Here is a 22,657-nt window from a genome sequence, read left to right on the forward strand (position 1 = left end):
TGATTTGCAGATGTTGAACCCTCCTTGTAATACAGGAGTACATCCCAGTTGGTCATGGTATATGATCCTTTTACTGAGCTGTTGAATTCAGTATGCCAAGTGAAATAGCCCTAAATTGAAGAACAACACTACATCATACCACTTATATGATTGATCCAAAATAGCCAAATTTGGATACATTAGTGGTTGCCATATCTAGGGGGAGGGAGAAATAGGCAGGCCTTAGTCAACAGGTACAAAGTTTCAGTTATGCAAGAGGAATAAGTCCTAGAGATCTACTGCACAGCACAGAGTCTGCAGTTAACAATACTGTATTGTATACCAGAAAATGTGCTAAAAAGTAAACCTCATGTTAAGTGTCTTAATATCATCATCATCATCATAATGTTAAGAGGAAACTTTTGAAGGTGATGTATATGCTTATGGCACAGATTGTGGTGATGGTTTCACTGGGGCAGACCTACCTCTAGACTCATTAAGTTGTATATACTAAACATGTATAGCTTTTTATATATCAATTATACCTCAATAAGGTGTTTAAAAAAATAAGGGCAAATGAACAATGACTTCATGTTTCTCAGCCTGAAGTTATGTGCTTTGCACAGTGTTCACGCAAGGGACTTAGCTGTTTGCTTACGATATTCTCCAACTCCACGTTATTCAAGTACGAGGTGTGGACTGGTGACCAAAGCATGCTGCCTCTGTGACTGAAAATCTTGGGCCAAACTTCAATATTGCCTGCACACTCCTTTGTTACGATCGATCCAGAGAGGAACAGGAAGTCACACTGAGGACCTCTGTTGTGGGTTATAAATTGTGTCCCCCAAATTCATACATTGAGGTCCTAACCTCTGGTACCTATGAAGGTGACCTGACATGGTGACAGTGTCATTGCAGATGTAATTAGTGAAGATGAGGTCATGCAGGAGTGGGGTGGGATCCTGATCTAATATGACTGCTGTCCTTATTACAAGGGCCAGCTCGCACACTGAGACTTGTGCACAGAGACAGTGCTGTGTGAACACTGGAACTACATCGTACCTGCCACACTGGGATATTTCTTCATAATGTGAGCAGGCAGTCCAACAAAAATGACCTTTTATTAATTCAAACATTCAAGACATTATATTTCAACCATTTTTTTCCTAAAGAAAGGAGCACCTAGAAAACTCAATCTTTTCCCTTGGTTTGTTAAAGGAAAGAATCAGGGTTATCCTCTCACTAATGTTTGAAACCCCCAATGGGAGCTGTCACGGTCAGTGAGGCAGCAGAGGCTCTTTGTGAAGAACTTGACCTGAGGGTGTCTGAAAACATCTGTAAGCCAGAGTTAATCCTAAGAGGTTCGGCTGGACTATTCTGTGTTGTTTAAAAGTGAAACGAATCTTTCAGTAACTAAATTTGGGACCAACATTTTTATATATAGATAACACATCTTAATAAGCATAATAAAGTATTTTTTATTGGGAACAATTCGAAAAAATTAGGCTAGCTGGAAATGTTTTGTAATACATAAAAGGCTAACAAAAAAATTAGTCAATAATCCCACTAGAAACCCTAACAGTTCCAATAAGTAAGTAAGGTCTAGTGTGGTATAAATCATTTGTCATCATTTCCTTTTTGTGAAATTTCCTATGAATGAATGTGAAAATGACAAATACGGAACCTAATTTTTTCTTAAGTGGCATGAGACTCAATGAATGATGAGACAATAGTACATAAAAGGCTTAGGGAGAGGGTATGCATCCTACTTCAGGGTACTTCTAGGATCCTTACTAACAATATAAATACATGCTAGTTACAACATGACAGTTATAACTAGGTGAATAGATTCCATGTTTTCAACTCCTGGACATCAAAATGCCTAAAAAGAACCTTAGAATAGCACAGTGCACAGAGATGTGCAAATTAAATCTCATCATTTAAAATGTGTTTATTATATGTGTGCTGATTTATATATAAGCAGACGTTTTGAAAATCGATGAAAACATGCTAATTATATGCAGTGGCATTTCTGTGACTTGGGTTTGAAACTTATCAGCACTTAGTCGCAAATCCAATAAATTTACAAACAACATTCCTAAAGAATGCTTTTTATATAAAGTAAAAACATTCATAACGGGCCAGAAAAAAGTAAGCCAAAATTTTATCTTCAGAATAAAAGGAAATCACCAATACTCACCTTTGCAATCTGATCGAACTTTCCAAAAAGCTCATTCAGCATGTGGACCAGCTCTCCTGGGGAGCAGTCGCTGGCCAGCCGGGTGAAGCCAACGATGTCAGCATACAGGATACTGTGGGCATGAACAAGGGGGGCAGTGTTTTCAAGTTTACAGTCATTAAGAAGGTAAGGACAGTGTTTTCTATTAAGAGAGTATATATTTTTTACATTTAAATTTATATTTGCTTAAGAAGAATGTCATTTCTGTGAAAAGGGAATACATAGACATTTTGCTAAAAGTTCCCATTAAATAGTTTTATGTTAGATTTTTTAGATTAAAATTAGAAAAAAAGTCTCCTGATACACTTTTGTCATTCTAGTCGGTTTTTACTGATGAACTTCCTCCCTCAGGGCCGCCCCCCCCCCCCGTTTCTGTGCTGTCCATCCTGACAGTTCACTACACTGTCATCATCCTGATCGCCACTGAGTATGTCTCTATTTGTTACTTGAATTTGTGTTATAAGAATTCCTAAAGTAGAAGCCGCAAAATAACAAAAGCTAGATCTTATTTTTATAGATTTAAAAAAGCTGGAATAATAATATTCTTCAAAGAAAGTCGACCTAACAAAAGATTCTGGAGTCTTTACTGCCTGCCAGGATGACACAGACTGGGCGCATCTTCCTGAAGCTCAGAGATTATTAGTTGGGTAACGAAATAAATAAACAGCAAAAAAGCCCAGTTACAAGTGATGATAAGTTCCATAAAAGAAAACATAAGAAAGAACAGTATGTGTGGGGAAGGCAGGAGCGGGGTGGTGATCCGATGGTGACGTGTCCAGGAAAGCCACTCTCAGGAAATGACAGTGCAGCCTCCCTTCATGGCAGTCTGTGCTAGTGGGAGAAACCAGCACAAGCTTGTGGGGAAGGTGGCTGATTCAGCTCTCATTGTGCTGTCTGATGGCAGTGTCTGTGGGACACCCAAGAGGAAGACACCCATTAGGTAGATTGTATGGAAAACTAGGGTTGAGTTCTGTGTCTTAGCACCATGTGAATGGTAATTAAGTCCCAGCAGAGAGCTGGAGAGAACGGAAAACAGCAAGGAGAGACCCCTGAACACTGATTTTATAGGAGAGGCTAGATTTAAGGAAGAAAAGAGCCCCAAGGAGACTGTAGAAAGAAAACAAAGGAGATCGTAGGTCAGGAGACTGAGGGATGGGGGAATTCTGTAAGTTCACGGGCAAGGTCAAGGGGCCAAGCAACCTGAGCGGTCACTGAGATGAGGGTGTAAAAGGATGCCAAACAGATCTGGGAACAAGACAGTTGGTGACTTTAGCAAGAATGAGTTCTGTGACATGGGGGAGGTTAAAGTCAGAGAGTGGCAATTTGAGGAGAGAGAGGAAAAAAAGATTAGTCAGAGAGTGTGAAAAAAATCTCTAGAATCTGAGCTATGAAAGGCAGAAAGGTCATTTCAGAGTTGGATGGTGGTGTTGGATTAAGAGGCGTGTCTATTTTTTAAAATGTGATGGGCTTGTGAATGCTTGGCACTAGTGGGAGGGATTCAGTGGTAAACCATGAAGACTAAGGAAGTAGCTGGTGGTTGTTACCTTTACAAGGATAAATTCTTTTTTTTTTAAGATTTTATTTATTTATCTTTAGAGGGGAAGGGAAGGAGAGAAGGAGACAAATATCAATGTATGGTTGCCTCTCATGAGTCCCCTGCTGGGAACTGGCCTGCAACCCAGGCATGTGCCCTGACTGGGAATGAAAACGCAATCATGTGGTTCACAGGCCCGAGCTCAATCCACTGAGCTACACCAGCCAAGGCTTACGAGGATAAATTCTTGTTTCCTCCCCCTCTTTTCCTTTCCCTCATTATTATTATTGTTGTTAGCATTCAGTGATAAAGAGCACACACATTGTGTTGAATAAATGGTCAAAGAACTAAAATTTAGCAACTGATCTTTTGAGAATTATCTATAATCCTAAGTAATTCTTTTTGAAATACCCCACCAAATCCTCAGTTAGTGACTAGGCTATTTGTTACCCATGCATCATGCCTGGTTCTTTGCTTGTATCTGTTCTGTTGCAGGATAAAAAAGCCACATGTCTTCATATTTCTTTTAAAATTAATTGCTACTCCTTATCATTTAAGGTTTTATATTTTTAAGATTTAAGTATTTACATTACTTCAGGATTCCAAGTATATTTTATCAACTTAAATTGAATTCAATACTGCAAACATATTCTAGGCAATGTATGAGGAAAATTAAGGCCATCGAAGCTGCTTCACCAATCCTCTGCCTTAGACAGTGTGGCAATCAGCTTCCAAAATGGCCCAGGGATCCTTACCTCCCACCACTCACACCTTGTACTGTCCCCTCCCACACTGAATGGGACTGACCTGCATAAACAATAGGACATCCCAGAAATGACCACCAATGATCACCGGGCTAAGCTGTTCCCAATTTCCCACCCACAGAAATAGGAAGACGGTGTTTATTGTTTATTACACAGAAAGGGATAACTAATAGCATGAGAAGCCTGCAGTTGATGGTGTCTTTAGTCATTTTTACAGGCCCTTTGTTCCGATACTGTGTCACAGCTACTTCTAGATATTCTGTGATCTTGGTTAGATCTAGGTGCAAGTACCTTCACATGTTTTGAATACCTAATATGACTTAAAAATATTCCCCGAAATGAGAGGAGCATTGCTGATTCTCAGACATGAAGGTTGGAAAAGGCTTTTTGCTAGTATAATAATATACCTTGTCAGACACTGTGAATATTTTTTCTTTAGTTATGTAGGTAAAATACTTAAAAACCTGAAGAGAGGCCAGTGTTTTAAATAATTTTACTCCTTAAGATGTGTAAATGTTCTTTAATTTTTATCTATCCCCCCAAATGGCCAGATTTTTATTAAAAATTTTACTCCTGAATCTTCATTTATCCAGTTGTGCTTCCCCAGTTTACTTAGTTTGCACTGCTTCTCCATTAGCTCCTTTTCAGTGGGCATTTCTTATTTTCCATTAACTCTGTGTATGATTGGGCCATGTCTGTCATTAGCTCTATGCGCCTTTTCTAAAATCTGCTGTCAAAATGAGATTTGTTTTAGAAATGCATTTATTTTACAATTAAATTTGTTTCTTACTAATGAATTTCAAAACCCTTGACCTGACGCAACCAGACTGGGAAAGTAGCATCAAGCATTGGAAAGAGTTGGGACTTGGGGGAGAACAGGTTGATCCCAATTCCAGTCGATGCTCAAGAAATTTTAATTGGTTGTAGTTGACACTATTGAACAGGGGGGTGGGTAACTCTTACAGCTAAAATATTGACATTAAAACACAATGAATGAGGCGAGATCCATACATGAGAACAAGGTGCCCCACACCTCTGCCTGCAATATCATGCTAATAACATGGTAGTTGTCCAGGTACTGTAGTCCCAGGAACGGCTCCCTGAGAAGGATATAGGACAGCGCCAGACTTTGAAAAGCAATAACTTTGACTATACATTAATTAAGACACACATCAGTCCCTTGTCATGTCAGCCACTGATTGACCATATCCCAGAAAGCCTTCAAATCTTGATCAACAGCAGAGCACCCAGATTCCCTAGAAAGTGCTGGCCTCTCTGAGGCTGGCCTGCCAAGCGCATCTTGAGAAATCATCCCGTGCCCACTCACCCTCCCTCCAATCTCACTGCAACACAGGGTCCTGGGCTCTAGGGACCATGAGATCAGACCATGTAGTTCTGAGAACGAGGACCCCACTGTCCACCTCTCCCCCTTTTATGACTGATGGTCAGCCACAAAAATCTGTGCTATGATGGACAACTCAGTAGAGGATCCTGCTTTCCTAATGTGAAGGCCCTGACAGGCAGCACACAGGTGGGCGAAGTGGTAACCACTCTACATGCAAAAGTTTAACGAGTACAATGGAGACGCACCCCTGCACCACGTGGGCTTCCAGGTAAAAGTGCCCCCACGCCATGAATGGGCTCCCCAGACTTGCTGAGGAAGAAGAACAGAGCAGCGTACCTGACGTTGGTGTGCCGCTTGACGTACAGGTTGTGAAAGTTGTTGGTGTTTTCCATCTGGCCGGCTTTGGGGCCCTGCAGCCGCTGGATGATCTCAGCTTTCATTTCCATGGCTATGTGGGCCGGCAGCAGGGAAAGCAGCAGCCGCTCCTGAAACAGGGGTGGAGAGACTGAGAGGTATAACAACAAAGGGAACACGGGAGGAATATATGAAATTGTCACGGAGTTGTAGTGCGGCCAATTTGAGGACTATTGCCGACAGGTTAAAAATACAATTCTAGAACTACATATTGAAAAAAAAGAAATTTTCTAAGGTCAGAGTATGTTCTTTAGCGTGGAGAAAAAAGGAAGGCAAGTTATTTCCCCAAAGATATTATTTATACATTTTGATTTTAAAGTAGTAAAGCAGAAATAATTTTAGAATGTCAGAAACCAATGGTCAGTTTAAGATAGAAAACACTCATTTTTGCTTGCTCGCTCACATGAGATATATGGTACAAGCTTTATTGCATGTTAGAAAGCCAATCGACATTCCATATTTCCGAAATAAAATAAATACGTTCAGCTATTTCATTTTCGCTGTGATGAACATTCAATCCCCTTTGGTCACTCTAAACTATTAGAAAGACAGATTCAGGAATATTAGCTTCTGTAAAATGCCATCTATAAAAAAAAAGAACTACAGGTGAAAGGCAAAAAACTGATAGGGGCCGTGGCTGGTGTAGCTCAGTGGACTGAGTGTGGGCTGCAAACCAAAGGGTCGCCAGTTCTATTCCCAGGCAGGGCACATGCCTGGGTTGCAGGCCAGGTCCCCAGTGGCGACCACATAGAGGCAACCAAGCATGGATGTTTCTCTCCATCTCTTTCTCCCTCTCTTCCCCTCTCTCTAAAAGTAAATAAATAAAAAAATTTTAAAAAACTGATATGAGCTTTTATTACAATTTTGGTCCTCAAATTCAGTAAATTCAGTGCATAGTGGCATGCAATATTATACTTATTTTAATATGTGCTTATTTTAGTTAGAGAGCTACTTTTCCATTTTCTTCAAGAAAAATATGCAGTATTTTTTAGGAAAAGTATCATAGAAAGGCAATCTTTAGAAGTTTATATTCATCCTAGAGTATTTTAAATGTTAATCTACTGTAGAAAACACCATGTTCTTCGGGTATTGTGGAATTAACATTTATTGAGATATTCAGTGTTGATAGACAAACATTTTTTAAATTAAACATCTTCTCCATCTTCTAAATATTTTTTGAAAATAGAGGAGAAAGAGAAGCTGGGCTTTGCTCCCACGTTCACAGGGCAAGGGGCCCACCTCCTGGGTCCTCCCCGACCACTTTGGTGGCAGTTGAGAACTTCTCCTGAGGAGACAGAGGGTGGTCCTGGACTGCATCTCGATGACGATGGGATGGCTGACCGCAGCCCACCCAGCCCTGCTCCAGGCAAAGACGGGGGCAGAGTGGACAGAAGACTGAGTACATGCCTGTAGGGGGACCTCAGTTCTCCATGAACTTGCATAACTGAGTGTTTATTATTCACTTTCTCATTCATTCATTCAGCTGTTGTGAAAATGCCCATCACTGCCCATTAAACACCAGGCTCCTTGACAAGTACTAATGGTAAATGTAAAGCAAAATGAGACAAAATGTCCTTGGTGCCATGTTGCTTTACAGTCCAGCAAAAAGCTGGCCTACAGTGCACTTGCTGTCAGATGAACCTAAAAGGACATCTTTGTTTGAACAAAGCCACATGCCTGGGACTCTGGGAAAAGAGGAGGGGAAACATAACCCAGGAACATCTGCTATGTGCCATGTGCTCCCAAGATCTCTATTCATGTCATCCAATTGAATCAAAACAACAACTCTGTCTGGTTAGTATTGTTACCTACACCCCTGCAATAGAGATGTATGAGGTTTTTAGACAGTGGGCAGGGAGCTACCACTTGTCATAAGTGCTGGTACTGACACGCCCAAGGGAATTTTACTGGTAATTATGAAGTTAAGAAAACACTTTTAACTTAATAATAATCTTTAAAATTTTTTGTTCAATTATTGACATTTCCATTTAACTTAAGAAATAAAATGGAGAATTCAAAAGCATTTAGTGTCCATATAGACATCTGGGAAAATATAAAATCATATTAATTATATAAAATAATGAGGGCCATGTCTTGTGTAGTCCAAGATACAAAAGAAATGAAATGTACAATGATATTAACCCAAAAGATAAAATGGTAATAAATCAACTTAAAATGTTTTGAGGTCCAATCACTGAGTGGGAAATGGCAAAATATATGAATTTATATTAGACTGCAGTGGTCCAGAAAGGATGCAATTTTCACATTCACCACAAAAAGAGTGAAAAGAACATGATTAACAAGCCAGCAGTGAAAATGGGAAGGAAATCCTCAACTAACCCAAGACAAATCAATAAGGAAGAATCAAAGAAAAACATAAAACAGGTGGGACAAAGAGAAATAAATAATAAAATGACAGCTATTAGCCAACTGTATCAGGGATTATATTAAATGATGTTCAAAACTGCTTTCATCAAATAGAGGGAAGCAAGGGAGGAAAGAGTGAAATTGCCATCAACCACAGTCAGGGGCCTGCCTGGTCACATGATCAGACAGGTACAGGGCAGCCCCCGATGCAAAGGATGTTGCTTTGGGATGCCACCAAATCTCTGTCATGATCAAAGGAAACAGACACTGAATATAAATTTGTTAACTTCTAAAATGGTGACAAGGAATGTTAGCATGTAGAACATAGCAGATTATGAATCTGGGTCTCGGCTCTCCCTAAAAATCCCAGTGGAGTCTGTGTGTCTACAGATACCTGATAATGGGTTTGACTAGGTAAAAACCAATCTTGTCCTCTTTCTGATGGGTGACAGATGAGTCCAGTGCTAAGGAAAAACAAAACGCTCAGCTAACATAGTTCTACATTGCTGCCTTACGATGACAACATGTGTGTGCATGAAGATTCGGTGCCGTCCTCTGTTGAATTTAAAGAAACCAGTAGACTTTCCCAATGTTTACATGCATTCCTGGTCATGCTTCCTGTAGCCAACATTGTCAGCATCCTACCCACATTCCCTCTGCCTTCCTTGAAGGCATCCTGTTGCCCGCATCCTGTTCCTCTATAAATCTAGGTTGCAGTGTCCTAATCAATAAGGAAGTAATTGATGGAAATGCCCCCAGCTTCTGCACCTATCACCCTTCATGGGCAGATCTGAGCATGTTCCACACCTTCCTCAGAGGGTCACCAGCAGGGCCAAGCCCCTGCTGCCACCAGTAGTCCCTTTCAGTAGCTGACCTCCCTCCCTTGCTCTTCTCCCTGGACCAACTAAGTGACTATACCAGAGTCTTCTTTTAGGGTTGTCTTGCATAAACCTAACCAGGCAACTTCTTCCCCCCTCCTCCCATATTCTGTATTAAGGACACACTAAATCCCAAAGCACACAGAGCCAGACTTCCTTGAAAGGCAGATTTCATGAACAAAAAAGAACAATTTGAATATAGTAATTCTCTTCCATGGCTGTAGCTTCATTTAGTGACCAAATGTAAATTATGGTATTTGAGATGAAAATATAGATGGATGACTGGCTTATTTTAGGTAGCTTGAAAAATATATGTTGAATTCACTAAAACGGGCTGAGAGTTTCTTTTTTTAAAGTGTTAATGAATCCATGTGAATTTAGACTGGAATAAAGACTTTGGTAACAGCCCACCCGCCAAGTGAAAGGACCCAAAGTTGCCCACTACCATGTGCTTCTGGTATTACTGGTGGACTGTAGGCTTTTTATTAGAGGTCTGCACATGTCCTCTTGGAGATCACAGCACTGGATAAGCCTCAAACGTGGCAAGTCAAGACACTTTAAATTTGTCTTTCTTCCCTTAGAAAATGCTATCCTTTGAAAGAAAAGCCCAATATTATGACACATATGATACATTTCAACTCAATTCATAATCTGACACGGTTAATATTCCCATTAATATTTCAGGTTTTTGTTAATTTAGCTGCATGCCTTGCCAAGTTATCTGAAAGCAATACACAAACCTAAGTGCTTTACATATACCAGATACAACCTAGCTACATTGTCTCTCCAAGTACATCAGAGGCCTCCCTCAAGGGGACTTTTGGAAAATCAAGTTGTCATTAAACTGATTGATGAATACCATCACTTCCTTCTCTTGTTAGAAAAGATGGTAAAACTACAGAGAATTTGGCTAATTCTGGCATATTCAAAGGTTACCAGATAAATGACTTGGCCTTGGTTTGAGGGTACCATTTTAACAAACTGTTTTATTAAACCTCTAATTATTACTCATCAATAACAACATTTTCCTAGAATTTGTTCTTTTAAATTGTGCCTTGTAAAAGAGCTACAGAGTTAGCACATTTTGATGTACTATTGATTAAAATTGAGGGTATGCTGAGCTTATCAGTGTTCTTAATATAATAAAACAGAGCGGATATTAGAACTATATTTTTATGCTATTTTTGTGATTTTTTTGGTTGATAGGAAAGTCTAATTTAAGCAAGGAAACTTCTTTTTAAATTGTGAACTAAGATTCAGCAGTGCATATTCTACCCTGTCCCTTCAATAAACCATGCATGTAATAAGTATCTAACTTTGCTTTAGTTCACAAATAGCAGGATGACAGTAGCATCCTCCTCCCCTAAGAATTCAAACTTTTCTCCTCCTTCAAAATTTCTATTTATTTCTTAAATGCAACTCAATTGCATCAGGATGCCAAACCAATGCAATGAACAGAAGGCATATTGTTATAAATGTTCCTCCTCCCAAAAGAAAGTAGCTACCAGATCCGTGAGCAGCCACTGTGTTACACATGGAGCTGAGGAGACAGATGATGTCTTTCAGTGCCATCCTACAGTACAACAGGACCAGATGTCCATTCAAAATCAACCCCTGAAAAACAGTCCACTTAGAAAATATCTGCCTGGCACACGTAGCTATGTCAACACCTCACGTCTTCCCCTGCAGTTAGCTTCAGGACTACAGGTCTCAGGGAACAAGCATCTCCCATGGCAACAAGCTCCATTTCCAGCAGGTCCCCAAAGTTAAGTTCTAGTAAGACCTGCTATTATTGCTGTTTCTCGTGAGAACATTTGGGTTGTCTCTCCTGGGTCCCTCAGAAAGCTTGCTCCCCATCCGTCAGAATGTACTGAATACTCTCATTATTTGAAAGGTCTTGCTTTATCTTTCTTTGACTTTTACAAAAAAAAAAAGTCATCATATTTATGTAAGACGGGGAGTATCAGCACTTTGTAGTAGAAAACAGCACTGAAACAGGAGAAGACACGGGTTCCTGCCCATTCTCTGCCTCCATCTAGCAAACCTCTGCCAAATCACTCCGGTGTTTGTGTCCCAGTTTGGCTGTCTGAAAACATGCCTGTTGAACCAGGTGAGCTGAAGCTCTCTGAGTCTGTGAGAGTTCCTCTCATCTTACACAGCCCCAAGAGGTTCTATTCAGATTTTACCCCTCGCTCATTTGGAATCCAACAAGTAGGGACACACAGAGGAAAGGACGCAAGTGCTCAGATCTGAACGCAGTGCCAAGACAGGAAGGACTACGGAGAGGGAGAGCACCGTAGGATCTAGACAAAGAAGGCAGGGAGGAGGCTCAGTTTGTCTGGTTCTGGAAGAGTGACTTCCACGAGTGAAAGGAGGCTGAAGAAGGGATGGCGGGGCAATCCGGGGCTCTGTATTAACGGTGGGTGTTGGTGTATGGAGGGCAAGTCAGCTCGCTTGTTTATTTTGTAGTCTAGGAACACTGGAATGCCTGGTTAAGACTGAAACCCACGTGCACTCCAACCAGTCACTATTCCCTTTGACAAAAGATGAAGTCCTTTTACCAACACTGGTCGTATACAATTTCATTTAAATGGAAACATTTTTGGCCAAAAAATAGGTACAGGTGTGGCTCAGAGAGGAAAGAGAGGTGGTGGTCACCAGGGAGTCAAGACCAGATGATACTGTGTCTTTGGACTTCACAGCCACTGAGAGCTCTTCCCACACTCTGATTTACGATGTTAGCCAGGTGACAGGAACACTTTCAGAGAGCAAATCATTAATAGAAGGTGCAAGAATGAAATCATCACTCACCTTCAATGATTCAGCAATCCAAAGAAGCTAGAGAACAAAGAACTAAGGAAGCCCAACTGTAAGCTATGTCCATAGTCACGGAAGATGTTAAATTAATATTTCTAAACTTGTTCGGTGGAGAGAATGATCCTTTGCCCTGACTGTGCTGAACCCCAGAGCAAAACTGCAGTTGGGGATGGGTCTCACAGCTTTCTCATGGAGGGCAGCCCTCAGCCTCTTCCCACCGATCCATCTGGTCCAAACCCCGGCAGGAGGGCTCTGTGGGTACCACTGGGGCACAGTGTAAACCACAGCTAATATCACAAAGCCTTCTCTCAGAAGGTGGTGAACTGAGGAGATTTCTAAAAGGAACTAAATGATTCTTCTCTCACAAACACCTGACTGAGTCCTGAAGAGGACATTTCCATCTGTTGTGAGTGTGAAACTGAATAGCTGGCTTGGGGCGGGGTGTGATCCAAGGACCCTCAATGCTGAGATGAAGTTCAAATCTCTGCTTATCTGCCCTGATAAATCAAGGGCCCTGATGCCATCCTCCAGAGAAGAACTTCCAAAGACAAAACCCCAGATAATTCCTATTAAGGACTGTGCCTGCCCTCAAACACTAATTTTCCTTATAGGGACTGGTGTGGTTAATAAGGAGAGAGGGACCCATCATTTCTGCATAAGATCAACTTTCCAGGGAAAGAATAATGAAAGAGAAAAGAGAATTGGTAAAACTAGCCATTCTTATCCTGCTAATCAAGCCATGTCCCAAACTTTCTCAGAAAAAGAGTAAAGATGCAAGGAGCAAATTGTACAGCAAAATCACCAGGGCACAAAGCTGAAGGGCCATCACACTCCTAGCGTTTTATTAAAAGGAACCCAGAAGAGATGACTGCGGTTCACCCGCAAGTGTAAAGGCCTTTCTGCCACAGTTTACCAGACAGTCAACTCATCACGCACGGGACCTGTGTTAATATTTTTGGCACAAAGTATTTTTAAAGCTTTATCTTTGTCTTCAGAAAACACCTTCTTAGTAATCAGACTGCAAATTTTCTTCCAGGAATTGAGCCATCTAAGTTTCACTAATACTGCTGTTTTTGAGAGAATCATATCAACTACTAGCTAAAAGTGTAATTCTTGTTCAGTATCTCATATATACCTCTACCTACAAAAACCAACTATGGCTTGGAGCATCTATAATAAATTTTACTGCAACTTACATATGATGATAACTCAAATTTAATCATATACATTATGTAGCAGGAAGCCTTGATTTGGGGTATTTCCCAACTCACTTATTCTCAGCATGTAAGTTCTTATGACTTACCAAAATTTTAAGTCCAGAGGAAACAGACTGTCAGGCCATGGGCTGAACTTTGATTGGCTTGCAGAGAGCACACAGGCAGGTTTGTGTGTGCAGGTGAATGAGTCACCTTTAGGTAGGTGGTGCACTGAACAGTTTGTCACGCTCCTCACCATTCCCTATCATACTGCCATTTCACCTTACACATATACCTTGCCTGTTTTTCCTCTGAGTTTTAACTTCTAACCCTCAGAACTGTTGGCATTTGGGGCCAGATCATTTTTTATTGTTAGAGGCTGCCCTGTGCATTGCTGACTGCTTATCTGCATCCATCCAGAGACTTAGGCCAGATTTTTGTGACTTCTACCCAATGGATGCCAATAGAACCTCCAGCCCCCAGCAGTGACAACCTGGACCCCTCCAGGAGTTACCAAATGCCTCCTGGGGGTAAAGTCTCAGCTCGTGGAGAATTACTGCTCCAAGTGTGAGACTCCTCCTTTGGACCTCTAACCTGACTACTTTTTCCCTATTACCCTTCTCTTTTCTACTCTGGACTCCATGGTCCATTATTTCCATCACTTTCTCGACCTCACCTTTTCAAAATAGAAGAGCACAACTTTCTAGGGCATCTCAGCAGAACATCATAACTTCTGTGACCTGCTGTTGACCAGAGGTCACAAGGCTATACTCTCCTCTAAGGGATGCTGGGGCGTGCACCCAGCTGTAAGGAACCTCTTACTATAGAAGAAAAAGATGGTAAATATTGGAAAAACAAGCGAGCATACAAAAAGTGGTCTCTATTGCATGCAGAGAACCCAATGCAGAATTTCCAAAAAGGAAACCATCCCCTTCTCTTCCAGAGCTGCCCCCTCCTCCTAATCTAAATTCAGTTAAGCTGACCACCCTGCAGCTGCCCCAGCAGAAGCCTGTTCTTTCCCTCTTACCATCCCACGTCTAGTGAAGCAGCAGTTCCTTTCCTTCACTCCAGGCACCTGCCCCTTCCCCCACCTAGTGCTCCTACCGGGGTCTTGGCTACCTCTGCCACCATCAGATGATGGATCCCTTCCCAACCAGACTTCCTGCTTCTTGTCCCCTGCCCATCCTTTCTTTTCTGCAGCAGAGGACTTTCTCAAGTAGCCACGGCAAGTCAGTCCCAGCCCTGATGGCTTCTGCTGACAAATCCCAAGCCCATCAGGAGGTTAGAAAATATGCTTCACCCTCATGAACTCCACCCCCCTCCTTACTTCACTCTCCTCCTTCTCCTGAGCCTGTGGCCCAGCTCTCTGGACCACCCCCAGCCCCACCCGGGCACTGTGCTCGCCTCGCTGGAAGGCATGCTGCCCCGGGACCTGGACCGGGGGCTACATCACACCATTCCCACCCACACCCACCTTCCTTCCCTAAGGCTGCCCCACCAGTTCTTCAAGCAAACTTCTCCTCACATACTGCCTCCTCCATCACTTCCTCCCGACAGCTGTCCCACATGGCCTTCCCACCCCAACTGGGTTAGGTGCTGAGTGCTGTTTTGGCACCTGCTGTTTACCCTCAAACTCTAGGGAAACATCTGTTTACTTTCCTGCCCAAGGCTGTAGGTGTCAGTGTGCCCAGGCTGTGCCTCCTTCAGTGTTTTATTACGGGGACAAAACACAGAGCCTGGCACAGGGAAGACCCCAGTAAACATTAGTCCAACGGTTACACGAAGAAACACATCTGTGAGTGACCAGTGTCTCTTTGCACTTTGAAGGTTTCCACTGGGCAGCTCATTACACAGTTTGATTTTTCAGTAGAGAATCCTGGCCTTGGTCTGCCACTCATTAAGCGGACAGTGGGTAAACTATGTAACTTTGGTTCCCAGCACCCTCCTGTGGCCTGAGAGGTGTCTGAGTGTATTTCTGCTGCCTCTTCCACGTCCTGGTTTCTCTCCACTCTGTTAGGAGTCAGGAGGCAATGGAAAGACATCCTTGAGTGTGGCGGCAGAAATGAAACATCTTAAAAATAGTTTGGGGTAATTTTTAAAAGCATGTGATTTTCTCCATTAGTAGAAATGATAGAATATATATAATAAAATATATGTATGTATTATATATATGTGGAATATATGTGTATACTATAGATACAGATAAATGGATATCTTTGGATTTTGTCACAATATGCATTCCGTAGGCATGCATGGATGGATTTCTAGGGTACTCGTGGACAAAAACGGGCCTTAACATTCTTTCATGTATTTTTCTTCAAGAGGTTCTGCTGATTGCTGTAGAGCTGACGAACTGAGACATTCTTCTTCATCATTCTGCAGCCACGAATCCAAGTGTTCATGTAAGTCGTGCTGGTGAGGCCTCTTCGTGTCCCTGACTCCTGGGCTCGGCGTGACGGAAGGTGTGCAGCCCAGAAGGAGGTGTGGAGGGGGAAGAGGGAATGAATGAATAAGTTATGAACTGCAGCCCTGCCAAAGTGAAAAGAGGGCGAGTTTTCTGCCAGGAAACAGAAACAGAGATCGGCATGGGAGTGCACATCATGGCCACATTGCATTAAAATACTTATTGATTAATTGACATAACTACATTAGCATAAAGAAGCTTGGGAATTCTCAACTTTGTCATACCAATAAAAATATTTGTCGAACAGTAAGCAGATTTTTAAGATCACGAAACTGGCATGTGAAAGGCTGATGTTTGATAAAATATTGAATTTTATGAAACTATTTTTAAGGAAAAGAGCATTTCATTCTCACCAGCGTCTGGGCTCATGCTGACTTGAGCTCAGGCCTGGTTTGGATCAGCAATGTGTTTCTGCTCTTAATTGCTACAAAAGATACCACCCCCGAAATGAGTGGTTCAGAACACTAACGCATTTTTCCCTCACGATTCGGCAGACTGGCTGGGTGGTTCCTCTGCTGGTTTTGCTGCGGGCCAGTCCCCTGGACACGTTCAGCTGGAAGGGTGGCCTGGCTGGAAGGCCTGACACGGCCCCGGTTACATGTCTGCCTGGTGCTTGGCCTTGGCAGGAGACCGTGCCTCAGGTCTCCCCCACATGGCCACTCATCTCCCCTTGGGCTGGACTGGCTTCCTGGTGGTTATCTCAGGGCAGCAGTCCCCAAAGTGAGAGGATCTTCAGGGCTCCAGAATTCACAGCACCACTTGCCCATATCAAAGTGAGAAACAAGCCCACCTAGATTTAAGGGACGGGAGAGGCATGGCCGTGTTTTCCATGGAATGCGCACTGGGTGACAGCAGCTTCCCATGTTCAGGGTGTCAACGGATGGGTGGATCCAGGTTTAATACCTGGTACAGCTCCTCAGGGCCTCTCCATGCAAGTTCGAGTTCCACCTATCATGGATTCCAACTTGACTTTCTGTGAATTCACCTTGCATCCAGCTCCACACACAGCTCCTCTCCCCTCACTCCCATCTACACACTGGCTCCAGGCTGGATGTACACAGAAGAGACACGGGGACCTGCGCTCAGTGAGCACGTGGGGCGAATGCAACTTCGTTCTCTACACTCACGTTTCGGTTTCTACCGCAAATTGACACCTGGCCAGTAATTCTTCGAAATGCCTTAACGCAAACTGGATAAGCAATGAAATTAAGCATATGCCTACTTAATGCAATTAATCCCTTTCAGTTTAAGATTGCTTTTCACAAAAATTCATATGAAATTGGTTCAGAAAAATGAGGTTTTTAAAACAGTGTTGGTTTAAAATAGGACAAAGTTAACTAAACATTGAATAGTATTGGGATATCTTTTAATAAATAATTTTGAAAATAAAGAACAAAATGGTATTCAGATGTGTTTCATGATTCACTTAAGTGATCCACTGATGTATCTGGGGATGTTCTGTTCTCTATTTAGTGATTTTACTAAAAATACTTTTTTGGTGTCTGATAAAAACATTACTACACTACCCAAAGTAAAATGTTCTTTGCAATGATGGATACAGTGATGGTGGAGATGAAGATCTTTAAAAGAAGCGTCCAAAGTTTCAATTCAGTTAATGAGTCTTGGGCTTCGTATGCATCTTGGACTCAAAATTGTGAAATTCACATACAATAAGATGCCTGATACTCATGATTTAGTCAATACTGTAAAACTACAGAATTAAAAAAAAATTGTGTTTTAAAGGACCTTACATTTAAAAGTGAAAGAGACTTATCCTATTAACTTTCAAAATAATTATTTAAAAAACCAATGATAGATACTTTTATTCGCAAACATTCTGCTGCAGCTGAGGGATGGTGGAGGGCTCTGCACGGTAGACACAGTGGGGCACACTGGGCCCGTCAAAGGGCACTCCTAGCTAGATCCCAAATAGATTAGGGGAAAAATCCCACCACCGCCACCACTGATACTGGGGGTAAGAGCAGAGGGGGTCACCCCCACACCATGATCAGGGTCAATTGCAGACAGATGCACTGAGACATGGACACTAAGTTTTGGACCCCCTACAAGCGGGGGATGGAACCAGGGAGCAACTCCTCCCTCCTGCCTAACTCTGCGTGGGACAGGTAAGGAGCTATGAACCGAGAGTGTTCCCGTACCTGGGGGATCTAAGTTTCAAAGGCAGACCACAAGGCTGGGAAGCCCAGGACGCAGTCCCTCTGGACCCATGGGCACATTTCAGGGAACGAGGGAACATCTTCAGGACACAGTGGCTGCGCTGGGGTCTGCCCTTCACGTTCCAGCTGTGAGCCTCTCTCTCAGGCCTCTTGCTACTGTCAGGGTCACTACTTCTTCTACTCCCCCACCTCTTACTTCTTGCCTTTGCTGTGGGGCCTCAGTCCACACAGTGGGCAGAGGTCAGGGATGCCACACATCCTCAGCCCCCAGGCCAGCCCCCACAGCGAAGATGGGGCCGCTCCCAGCGACAGTGGTGCGCAGGCTGAGCCCCTCTGCCCCGGGCATCCTGTTTCATTGCCTGTCAGGTACATCGTGTGCAGTTGAAATTTGCTTTTGCTTAAAAATATGATAGAACAATGGTTAACACAATCACATACCTCTTGTCCTGGGAAGCATCAGAATTTACAGACCTTGGAGGATCACCCCAGGTTATGGATACAAGCACCTGTGGGCTGTTTTGTGCTGAACAAAACAAGGAAACTGCCAAAATCTGAGTCGTGTGCACCTGCTCAGTCCCTCAGGTTGACAGAAAGCATGGAGACAAGCAGGCGGCAGAGGTGGGCTTGCTGGGGTGGGGGTATCACCTTGTATTTGTTCACTAGGGCTACAGTAACAAAGTAACACAGACTTAAATGACGGAAATGTATTTCCTCCAGCTTCTAGAGGCTGGATGTCTGAGGTCAAGGGGTCAGCAGGGTTGGTTTTCTCAGAGGCCTCTCCTTGCATGAGCTTTCCGCTATGTGCCTCCTTTTATAAGGACACCAGTCCAATCGGGTTAGAGCCCAATTTACGGATCTCATGTAAATTTACATATCCCCTCTTAAAAGGCCACATCTCTTAAATATAGTCACATTCTGAGGTTACTACGTGTTAGAGCTTCAACACAGGAATTTAGGAGGATATAATTCAGCCTCTAGCAGAATCCTTTGCCCACAGGGCAAAGGAGGAGGCAGTCAATACACAGGCTGCTGCAGATTTGGGAGCTGACGTTTCCCTGCTCTGCCCTGCACAGACTTCTCCCCTCTGCCTCTTAGTCTCCAATGCCTCACTTGTTCACATGTTCTCAGGGCTCCCTAAATACCCCTCCTACCTCTTCTTTAACTTCCCTGCCCCCACATTGTTACCTTCTTTGAGTCCCTGTCACCGAGCTGTATGGTAACTATGCAGCAGGAGAGGCGGCTGGGCAGCTATGAGGCTCCCCATTTGCAAGGAGCCATTCCCTCTGTGGAGTTGTGGGATTTGGCGGCTTGTTACATCATTGTAACTTAATGGACTTATATCATTGGCTGGAACCGGCATGCGACTCAGTGCCTCAAGCAGGGCGGGCAAACTCTTTCTCTAAAGGCCCAGGAACTGAAGAGCTCGGGCTTTGTGCACCATACCACCTCTGTTACAACTGCTCGACTCTGCCTGCCATCGGAGCAGGAAAGCGGCCACAGACAAGGTGCAAATGAATGAGTGTGGCTGTGTGCCAATACTTTATTTCTGGAAAAATGAAACTTTAATTTCATATAATTTTCATGTGTCATGAAGTATTATTTCTCTTTGATTTTTAAAAGACCACTTAACAATGGAACAATTGTTAGCTCAGGAGTCTGTACAGAATAGAACAGTGGACCAGACCTGGCCCTTGACCACAGTTAGATGACTCCTGGTGTGGAGAAAGCTCTCTGGAAAATGACACTCAATGGTACTGCAGGCACCTTAAAACTGTCACTGAGAACTGAAGTAAGAATAATAAGCGGTGTATCCTTCCCCCAAAGGGCATTGTTATTATTGTCTCCATAATGTCTCTCGGCTGTTACTTAATGTGCCAGACTTTACAATGAAAGCCATCCAATGGATCTTCTTGGAAAATGATAATGTCGCAGTTATTACTGGGTTGGCAGGTAAGGAGAGGAGTGCAGTGGCTCAGCACGCGGACTGGGGTTGTCACGAGTCTGGAAGCGATTCCCAGCCCCACCCCCTCCTCCTGTCTCGATGGCCTTGACTGGAGCAAGCAGCTGGCCCAGCCTGGGTTTCACAGCCAAGCAGCCATGGAGGTGGCTGTGCGGCACCACGGTTCCAGACGACGGTGGGGCAGCACCATCCCTGCACACAAACCAAAAGGTCGAAATGCAGGCCTGCGTGGGCCACTACTTGCAGTGAGACTTCAGCCACTTGCTAACCTCTGCGGCCTCACTGTCCTCACCCTAGAATGGAGGGCCTGGCCTCAACCATCCCAGTCTTCCGGTTGCCATAGAAGCTGGTGAAGCAATAGTTCCATATCACTTATTTTTAGATAAAGCATACACAAAAAACTCGAGTTTAGCTGCAAACAAAGTATCCCATTTCCCCACTCAATAGCTAATACTCCAGCAGTCAGAATCCAGAACACATGTTGCTTGATTTACAGTGGCAACCAGTAATTTGTATGAGAAAGACTGAATTTAGAAGAACGCACATGTCATCTTTTTTTCATAACCAGGCAAGGCTTACAATTAGTTTGATTCATATGCTGTCACGGATGTCTCCCCTGCACACACGGCAACTGATGCAAAGTTTTCAAGACAGCTCGTTGACAGAGAGTTCTAGTCCTCAGTTCTGTAATTAATACCACACAGAAAGCCTCCTCCACCTTCCTCTGGAATACCACACGCGCACTCGAGTGGATCATCAAGGAGGAAAACCAGCAAATACACGCATTTTCACTGAGCTTTGTTCTGCAGGATTCTGCCTTTGGGAAATTGCCACAATCAGCAGTAGTGAAACATACAAAATAACCAACAAAATATACAATGCCTTAACTTTTTTCCATTTTTTTACCAATACTTCTTAACATGTAACAATAGTAAATATTTCAGAAAATAAATATATAATTAAAACCATTCTATAGGATGAATGCAAGTGTTTTTCAATGTTTGACTTAGAAATCAAGGAGTGATAAGACTGGGTTTAAAATAAGAATGGATATTCCGTTAATAGTTGAAAAATTAAAGTGTTAACTATTACTTCATTTCTGGTTGCAAAGTGCCTTTCTTATTATCTCTCTGATTTACTGAATACTTGATAGTTAAATAATTAAAATCACATAAGGGCTGATTTCCTCAGGAAACAATATAGAACTAGATCTAATCTTAGAGAAGTTACTGTGTGGGAAATGGGATAGTAGATACAGGATAAAAGGAGCTCATTTCAGAATATGTGAGGGTGTGCACACAAATTTCACATGCCATTGAAAAATACACTTGGTATACAAAGCAGGTTTTTGCTTTCTATTATAAAGTTAATTGACAGTGTAATGGTACAGGTCTTCAGTAAAGCCACTGAGTCTATGATGCCTCCTTACTCGGTCTCCTAGTCCTAGGAGCAGTTAATTCAGATATGTTTCAACATGTTTAATTGAGCTGTGATAGATTCCCAGCTACCCCAGAATGAGTCAAAAGTGAACATGTCATTGATAAATATCACATCTCTCATCACAGGTCATACCTTGGGCCAGAATTTCAGACCACACGGCTTCTTCCAGGGCAACAAAGCAAGAAGGGCTCTGACTGATGAAATGCTGTTAGAACACCATGTCATGGTTTTTTTTTTCGTTCTACCATTTAAAGTTGTCTTTGTTTGCTAGATCATTATTTTCAAATGTGTGTATTACTCAAGTTTTTCCAGAGAAAACAGAACCAAGAGGGTATGTGTATCTATATCTGCATAGTTTTATAGATCTCATCTACATCTCTACATATCTATCATCTATCTATCTGTCTGTCTGTCTGCCTATCGTCTATGTATCATCACCTTTATTTTAAGGAGTTGGATCACACAAATGAGGGGCCTGTCCAGTCTTAATTCTGCAGGGCAGACCAGCAGGTTGGAACAGACCAAGGAAGAATTTATGTAGCAACTCGAGTCTGAGGGTCATGGGCAGGCAGAAATCCCTCTTCTTTGGGGGATGTCCCTCTATTTTTCTTAATGTCTCAACAGACTGCCTGAAGCTTGCCCACATTATGGAGGGTAATCTTTACTAAAAGTCGACTGTCTTTTATCTTGACAGCAATATCGAGACTGTGTTTGACCAAACATCTTGGTAGCGTGTTCTTGTCAAGCTAACACAAAATTAACTAATGCAACATGGTTTTAGACAGCTTAAATATAAAACACACATATGCTATAAAAAGTATTCAATCTTATTTCTATGAGCCTTTCATTAAAACTATTTCCATAAAAACGTATGGAGATATTATACATTAATTTTTCCTGCCTTTTACTCCAGAGAAGTTACTGAAAAATGGCACAGATGGGTGGCCTCAAGCAAAGAAGGAGGCATCAATCTAAAGGACGGTTCTTTTATTTATCCTGACGTTAGTCTCTTCCTCCTTCCCCCATACATCTCCTGATATATCCATCATTGTCCCATCAAACATCATGGCTTCGGGAGCTTGG

At 42.6% G+C, this 22,657-nt stretch overlaps 1 protein-coding gene across 2 annotated transcripts in view; it reads right to left on the reverse strand.

Moving 5' to 3' along the window:
* ADCY2 (adenylate cyclase 2) overlaps positions 1-22,657 on the reverse strand; it is a 355,653-nt gene that overhangs the window by 107,517 nt on the left and 225,479 nt on the right. For both annotated transcript variants that reach the window (XM_053657169.1, XM_053657168.1), the window contains exons 5-6: positions 6,198-6,346; positions 2,180-2,291 (exon numbers count right to left, since the gene is read on the reverse strand). In XM_053657169.1, the coding sequence (XP_053513144.1) occupies positions 2,180-2,291; positions 6,198-6,346 (261 nt within the window). The remainder of the gene's footprint in view (positions 1-2,179; positions 2,292-6,197; positions 6,347-22,657) is intronic.

Source organism: Artibeus jamaicensis, unplaced genomic scaffold (genome assembly GCF_021234435.1).
Source record: "Artibeus jamaicensis isolate MK-2021 breed Jamaican fruit bat unplaced genomic scaffold, CSHL_Jam_final scaffold_369, whole genome shotgun sequence".
In the NCBI taxonomy this organism is placed as follows: Eukaryota; Metazoa; Chordata; class Mammalia; order Chiroptera; family Phyllostomidae; genus Artibeus; species Artibeus jamaicensis.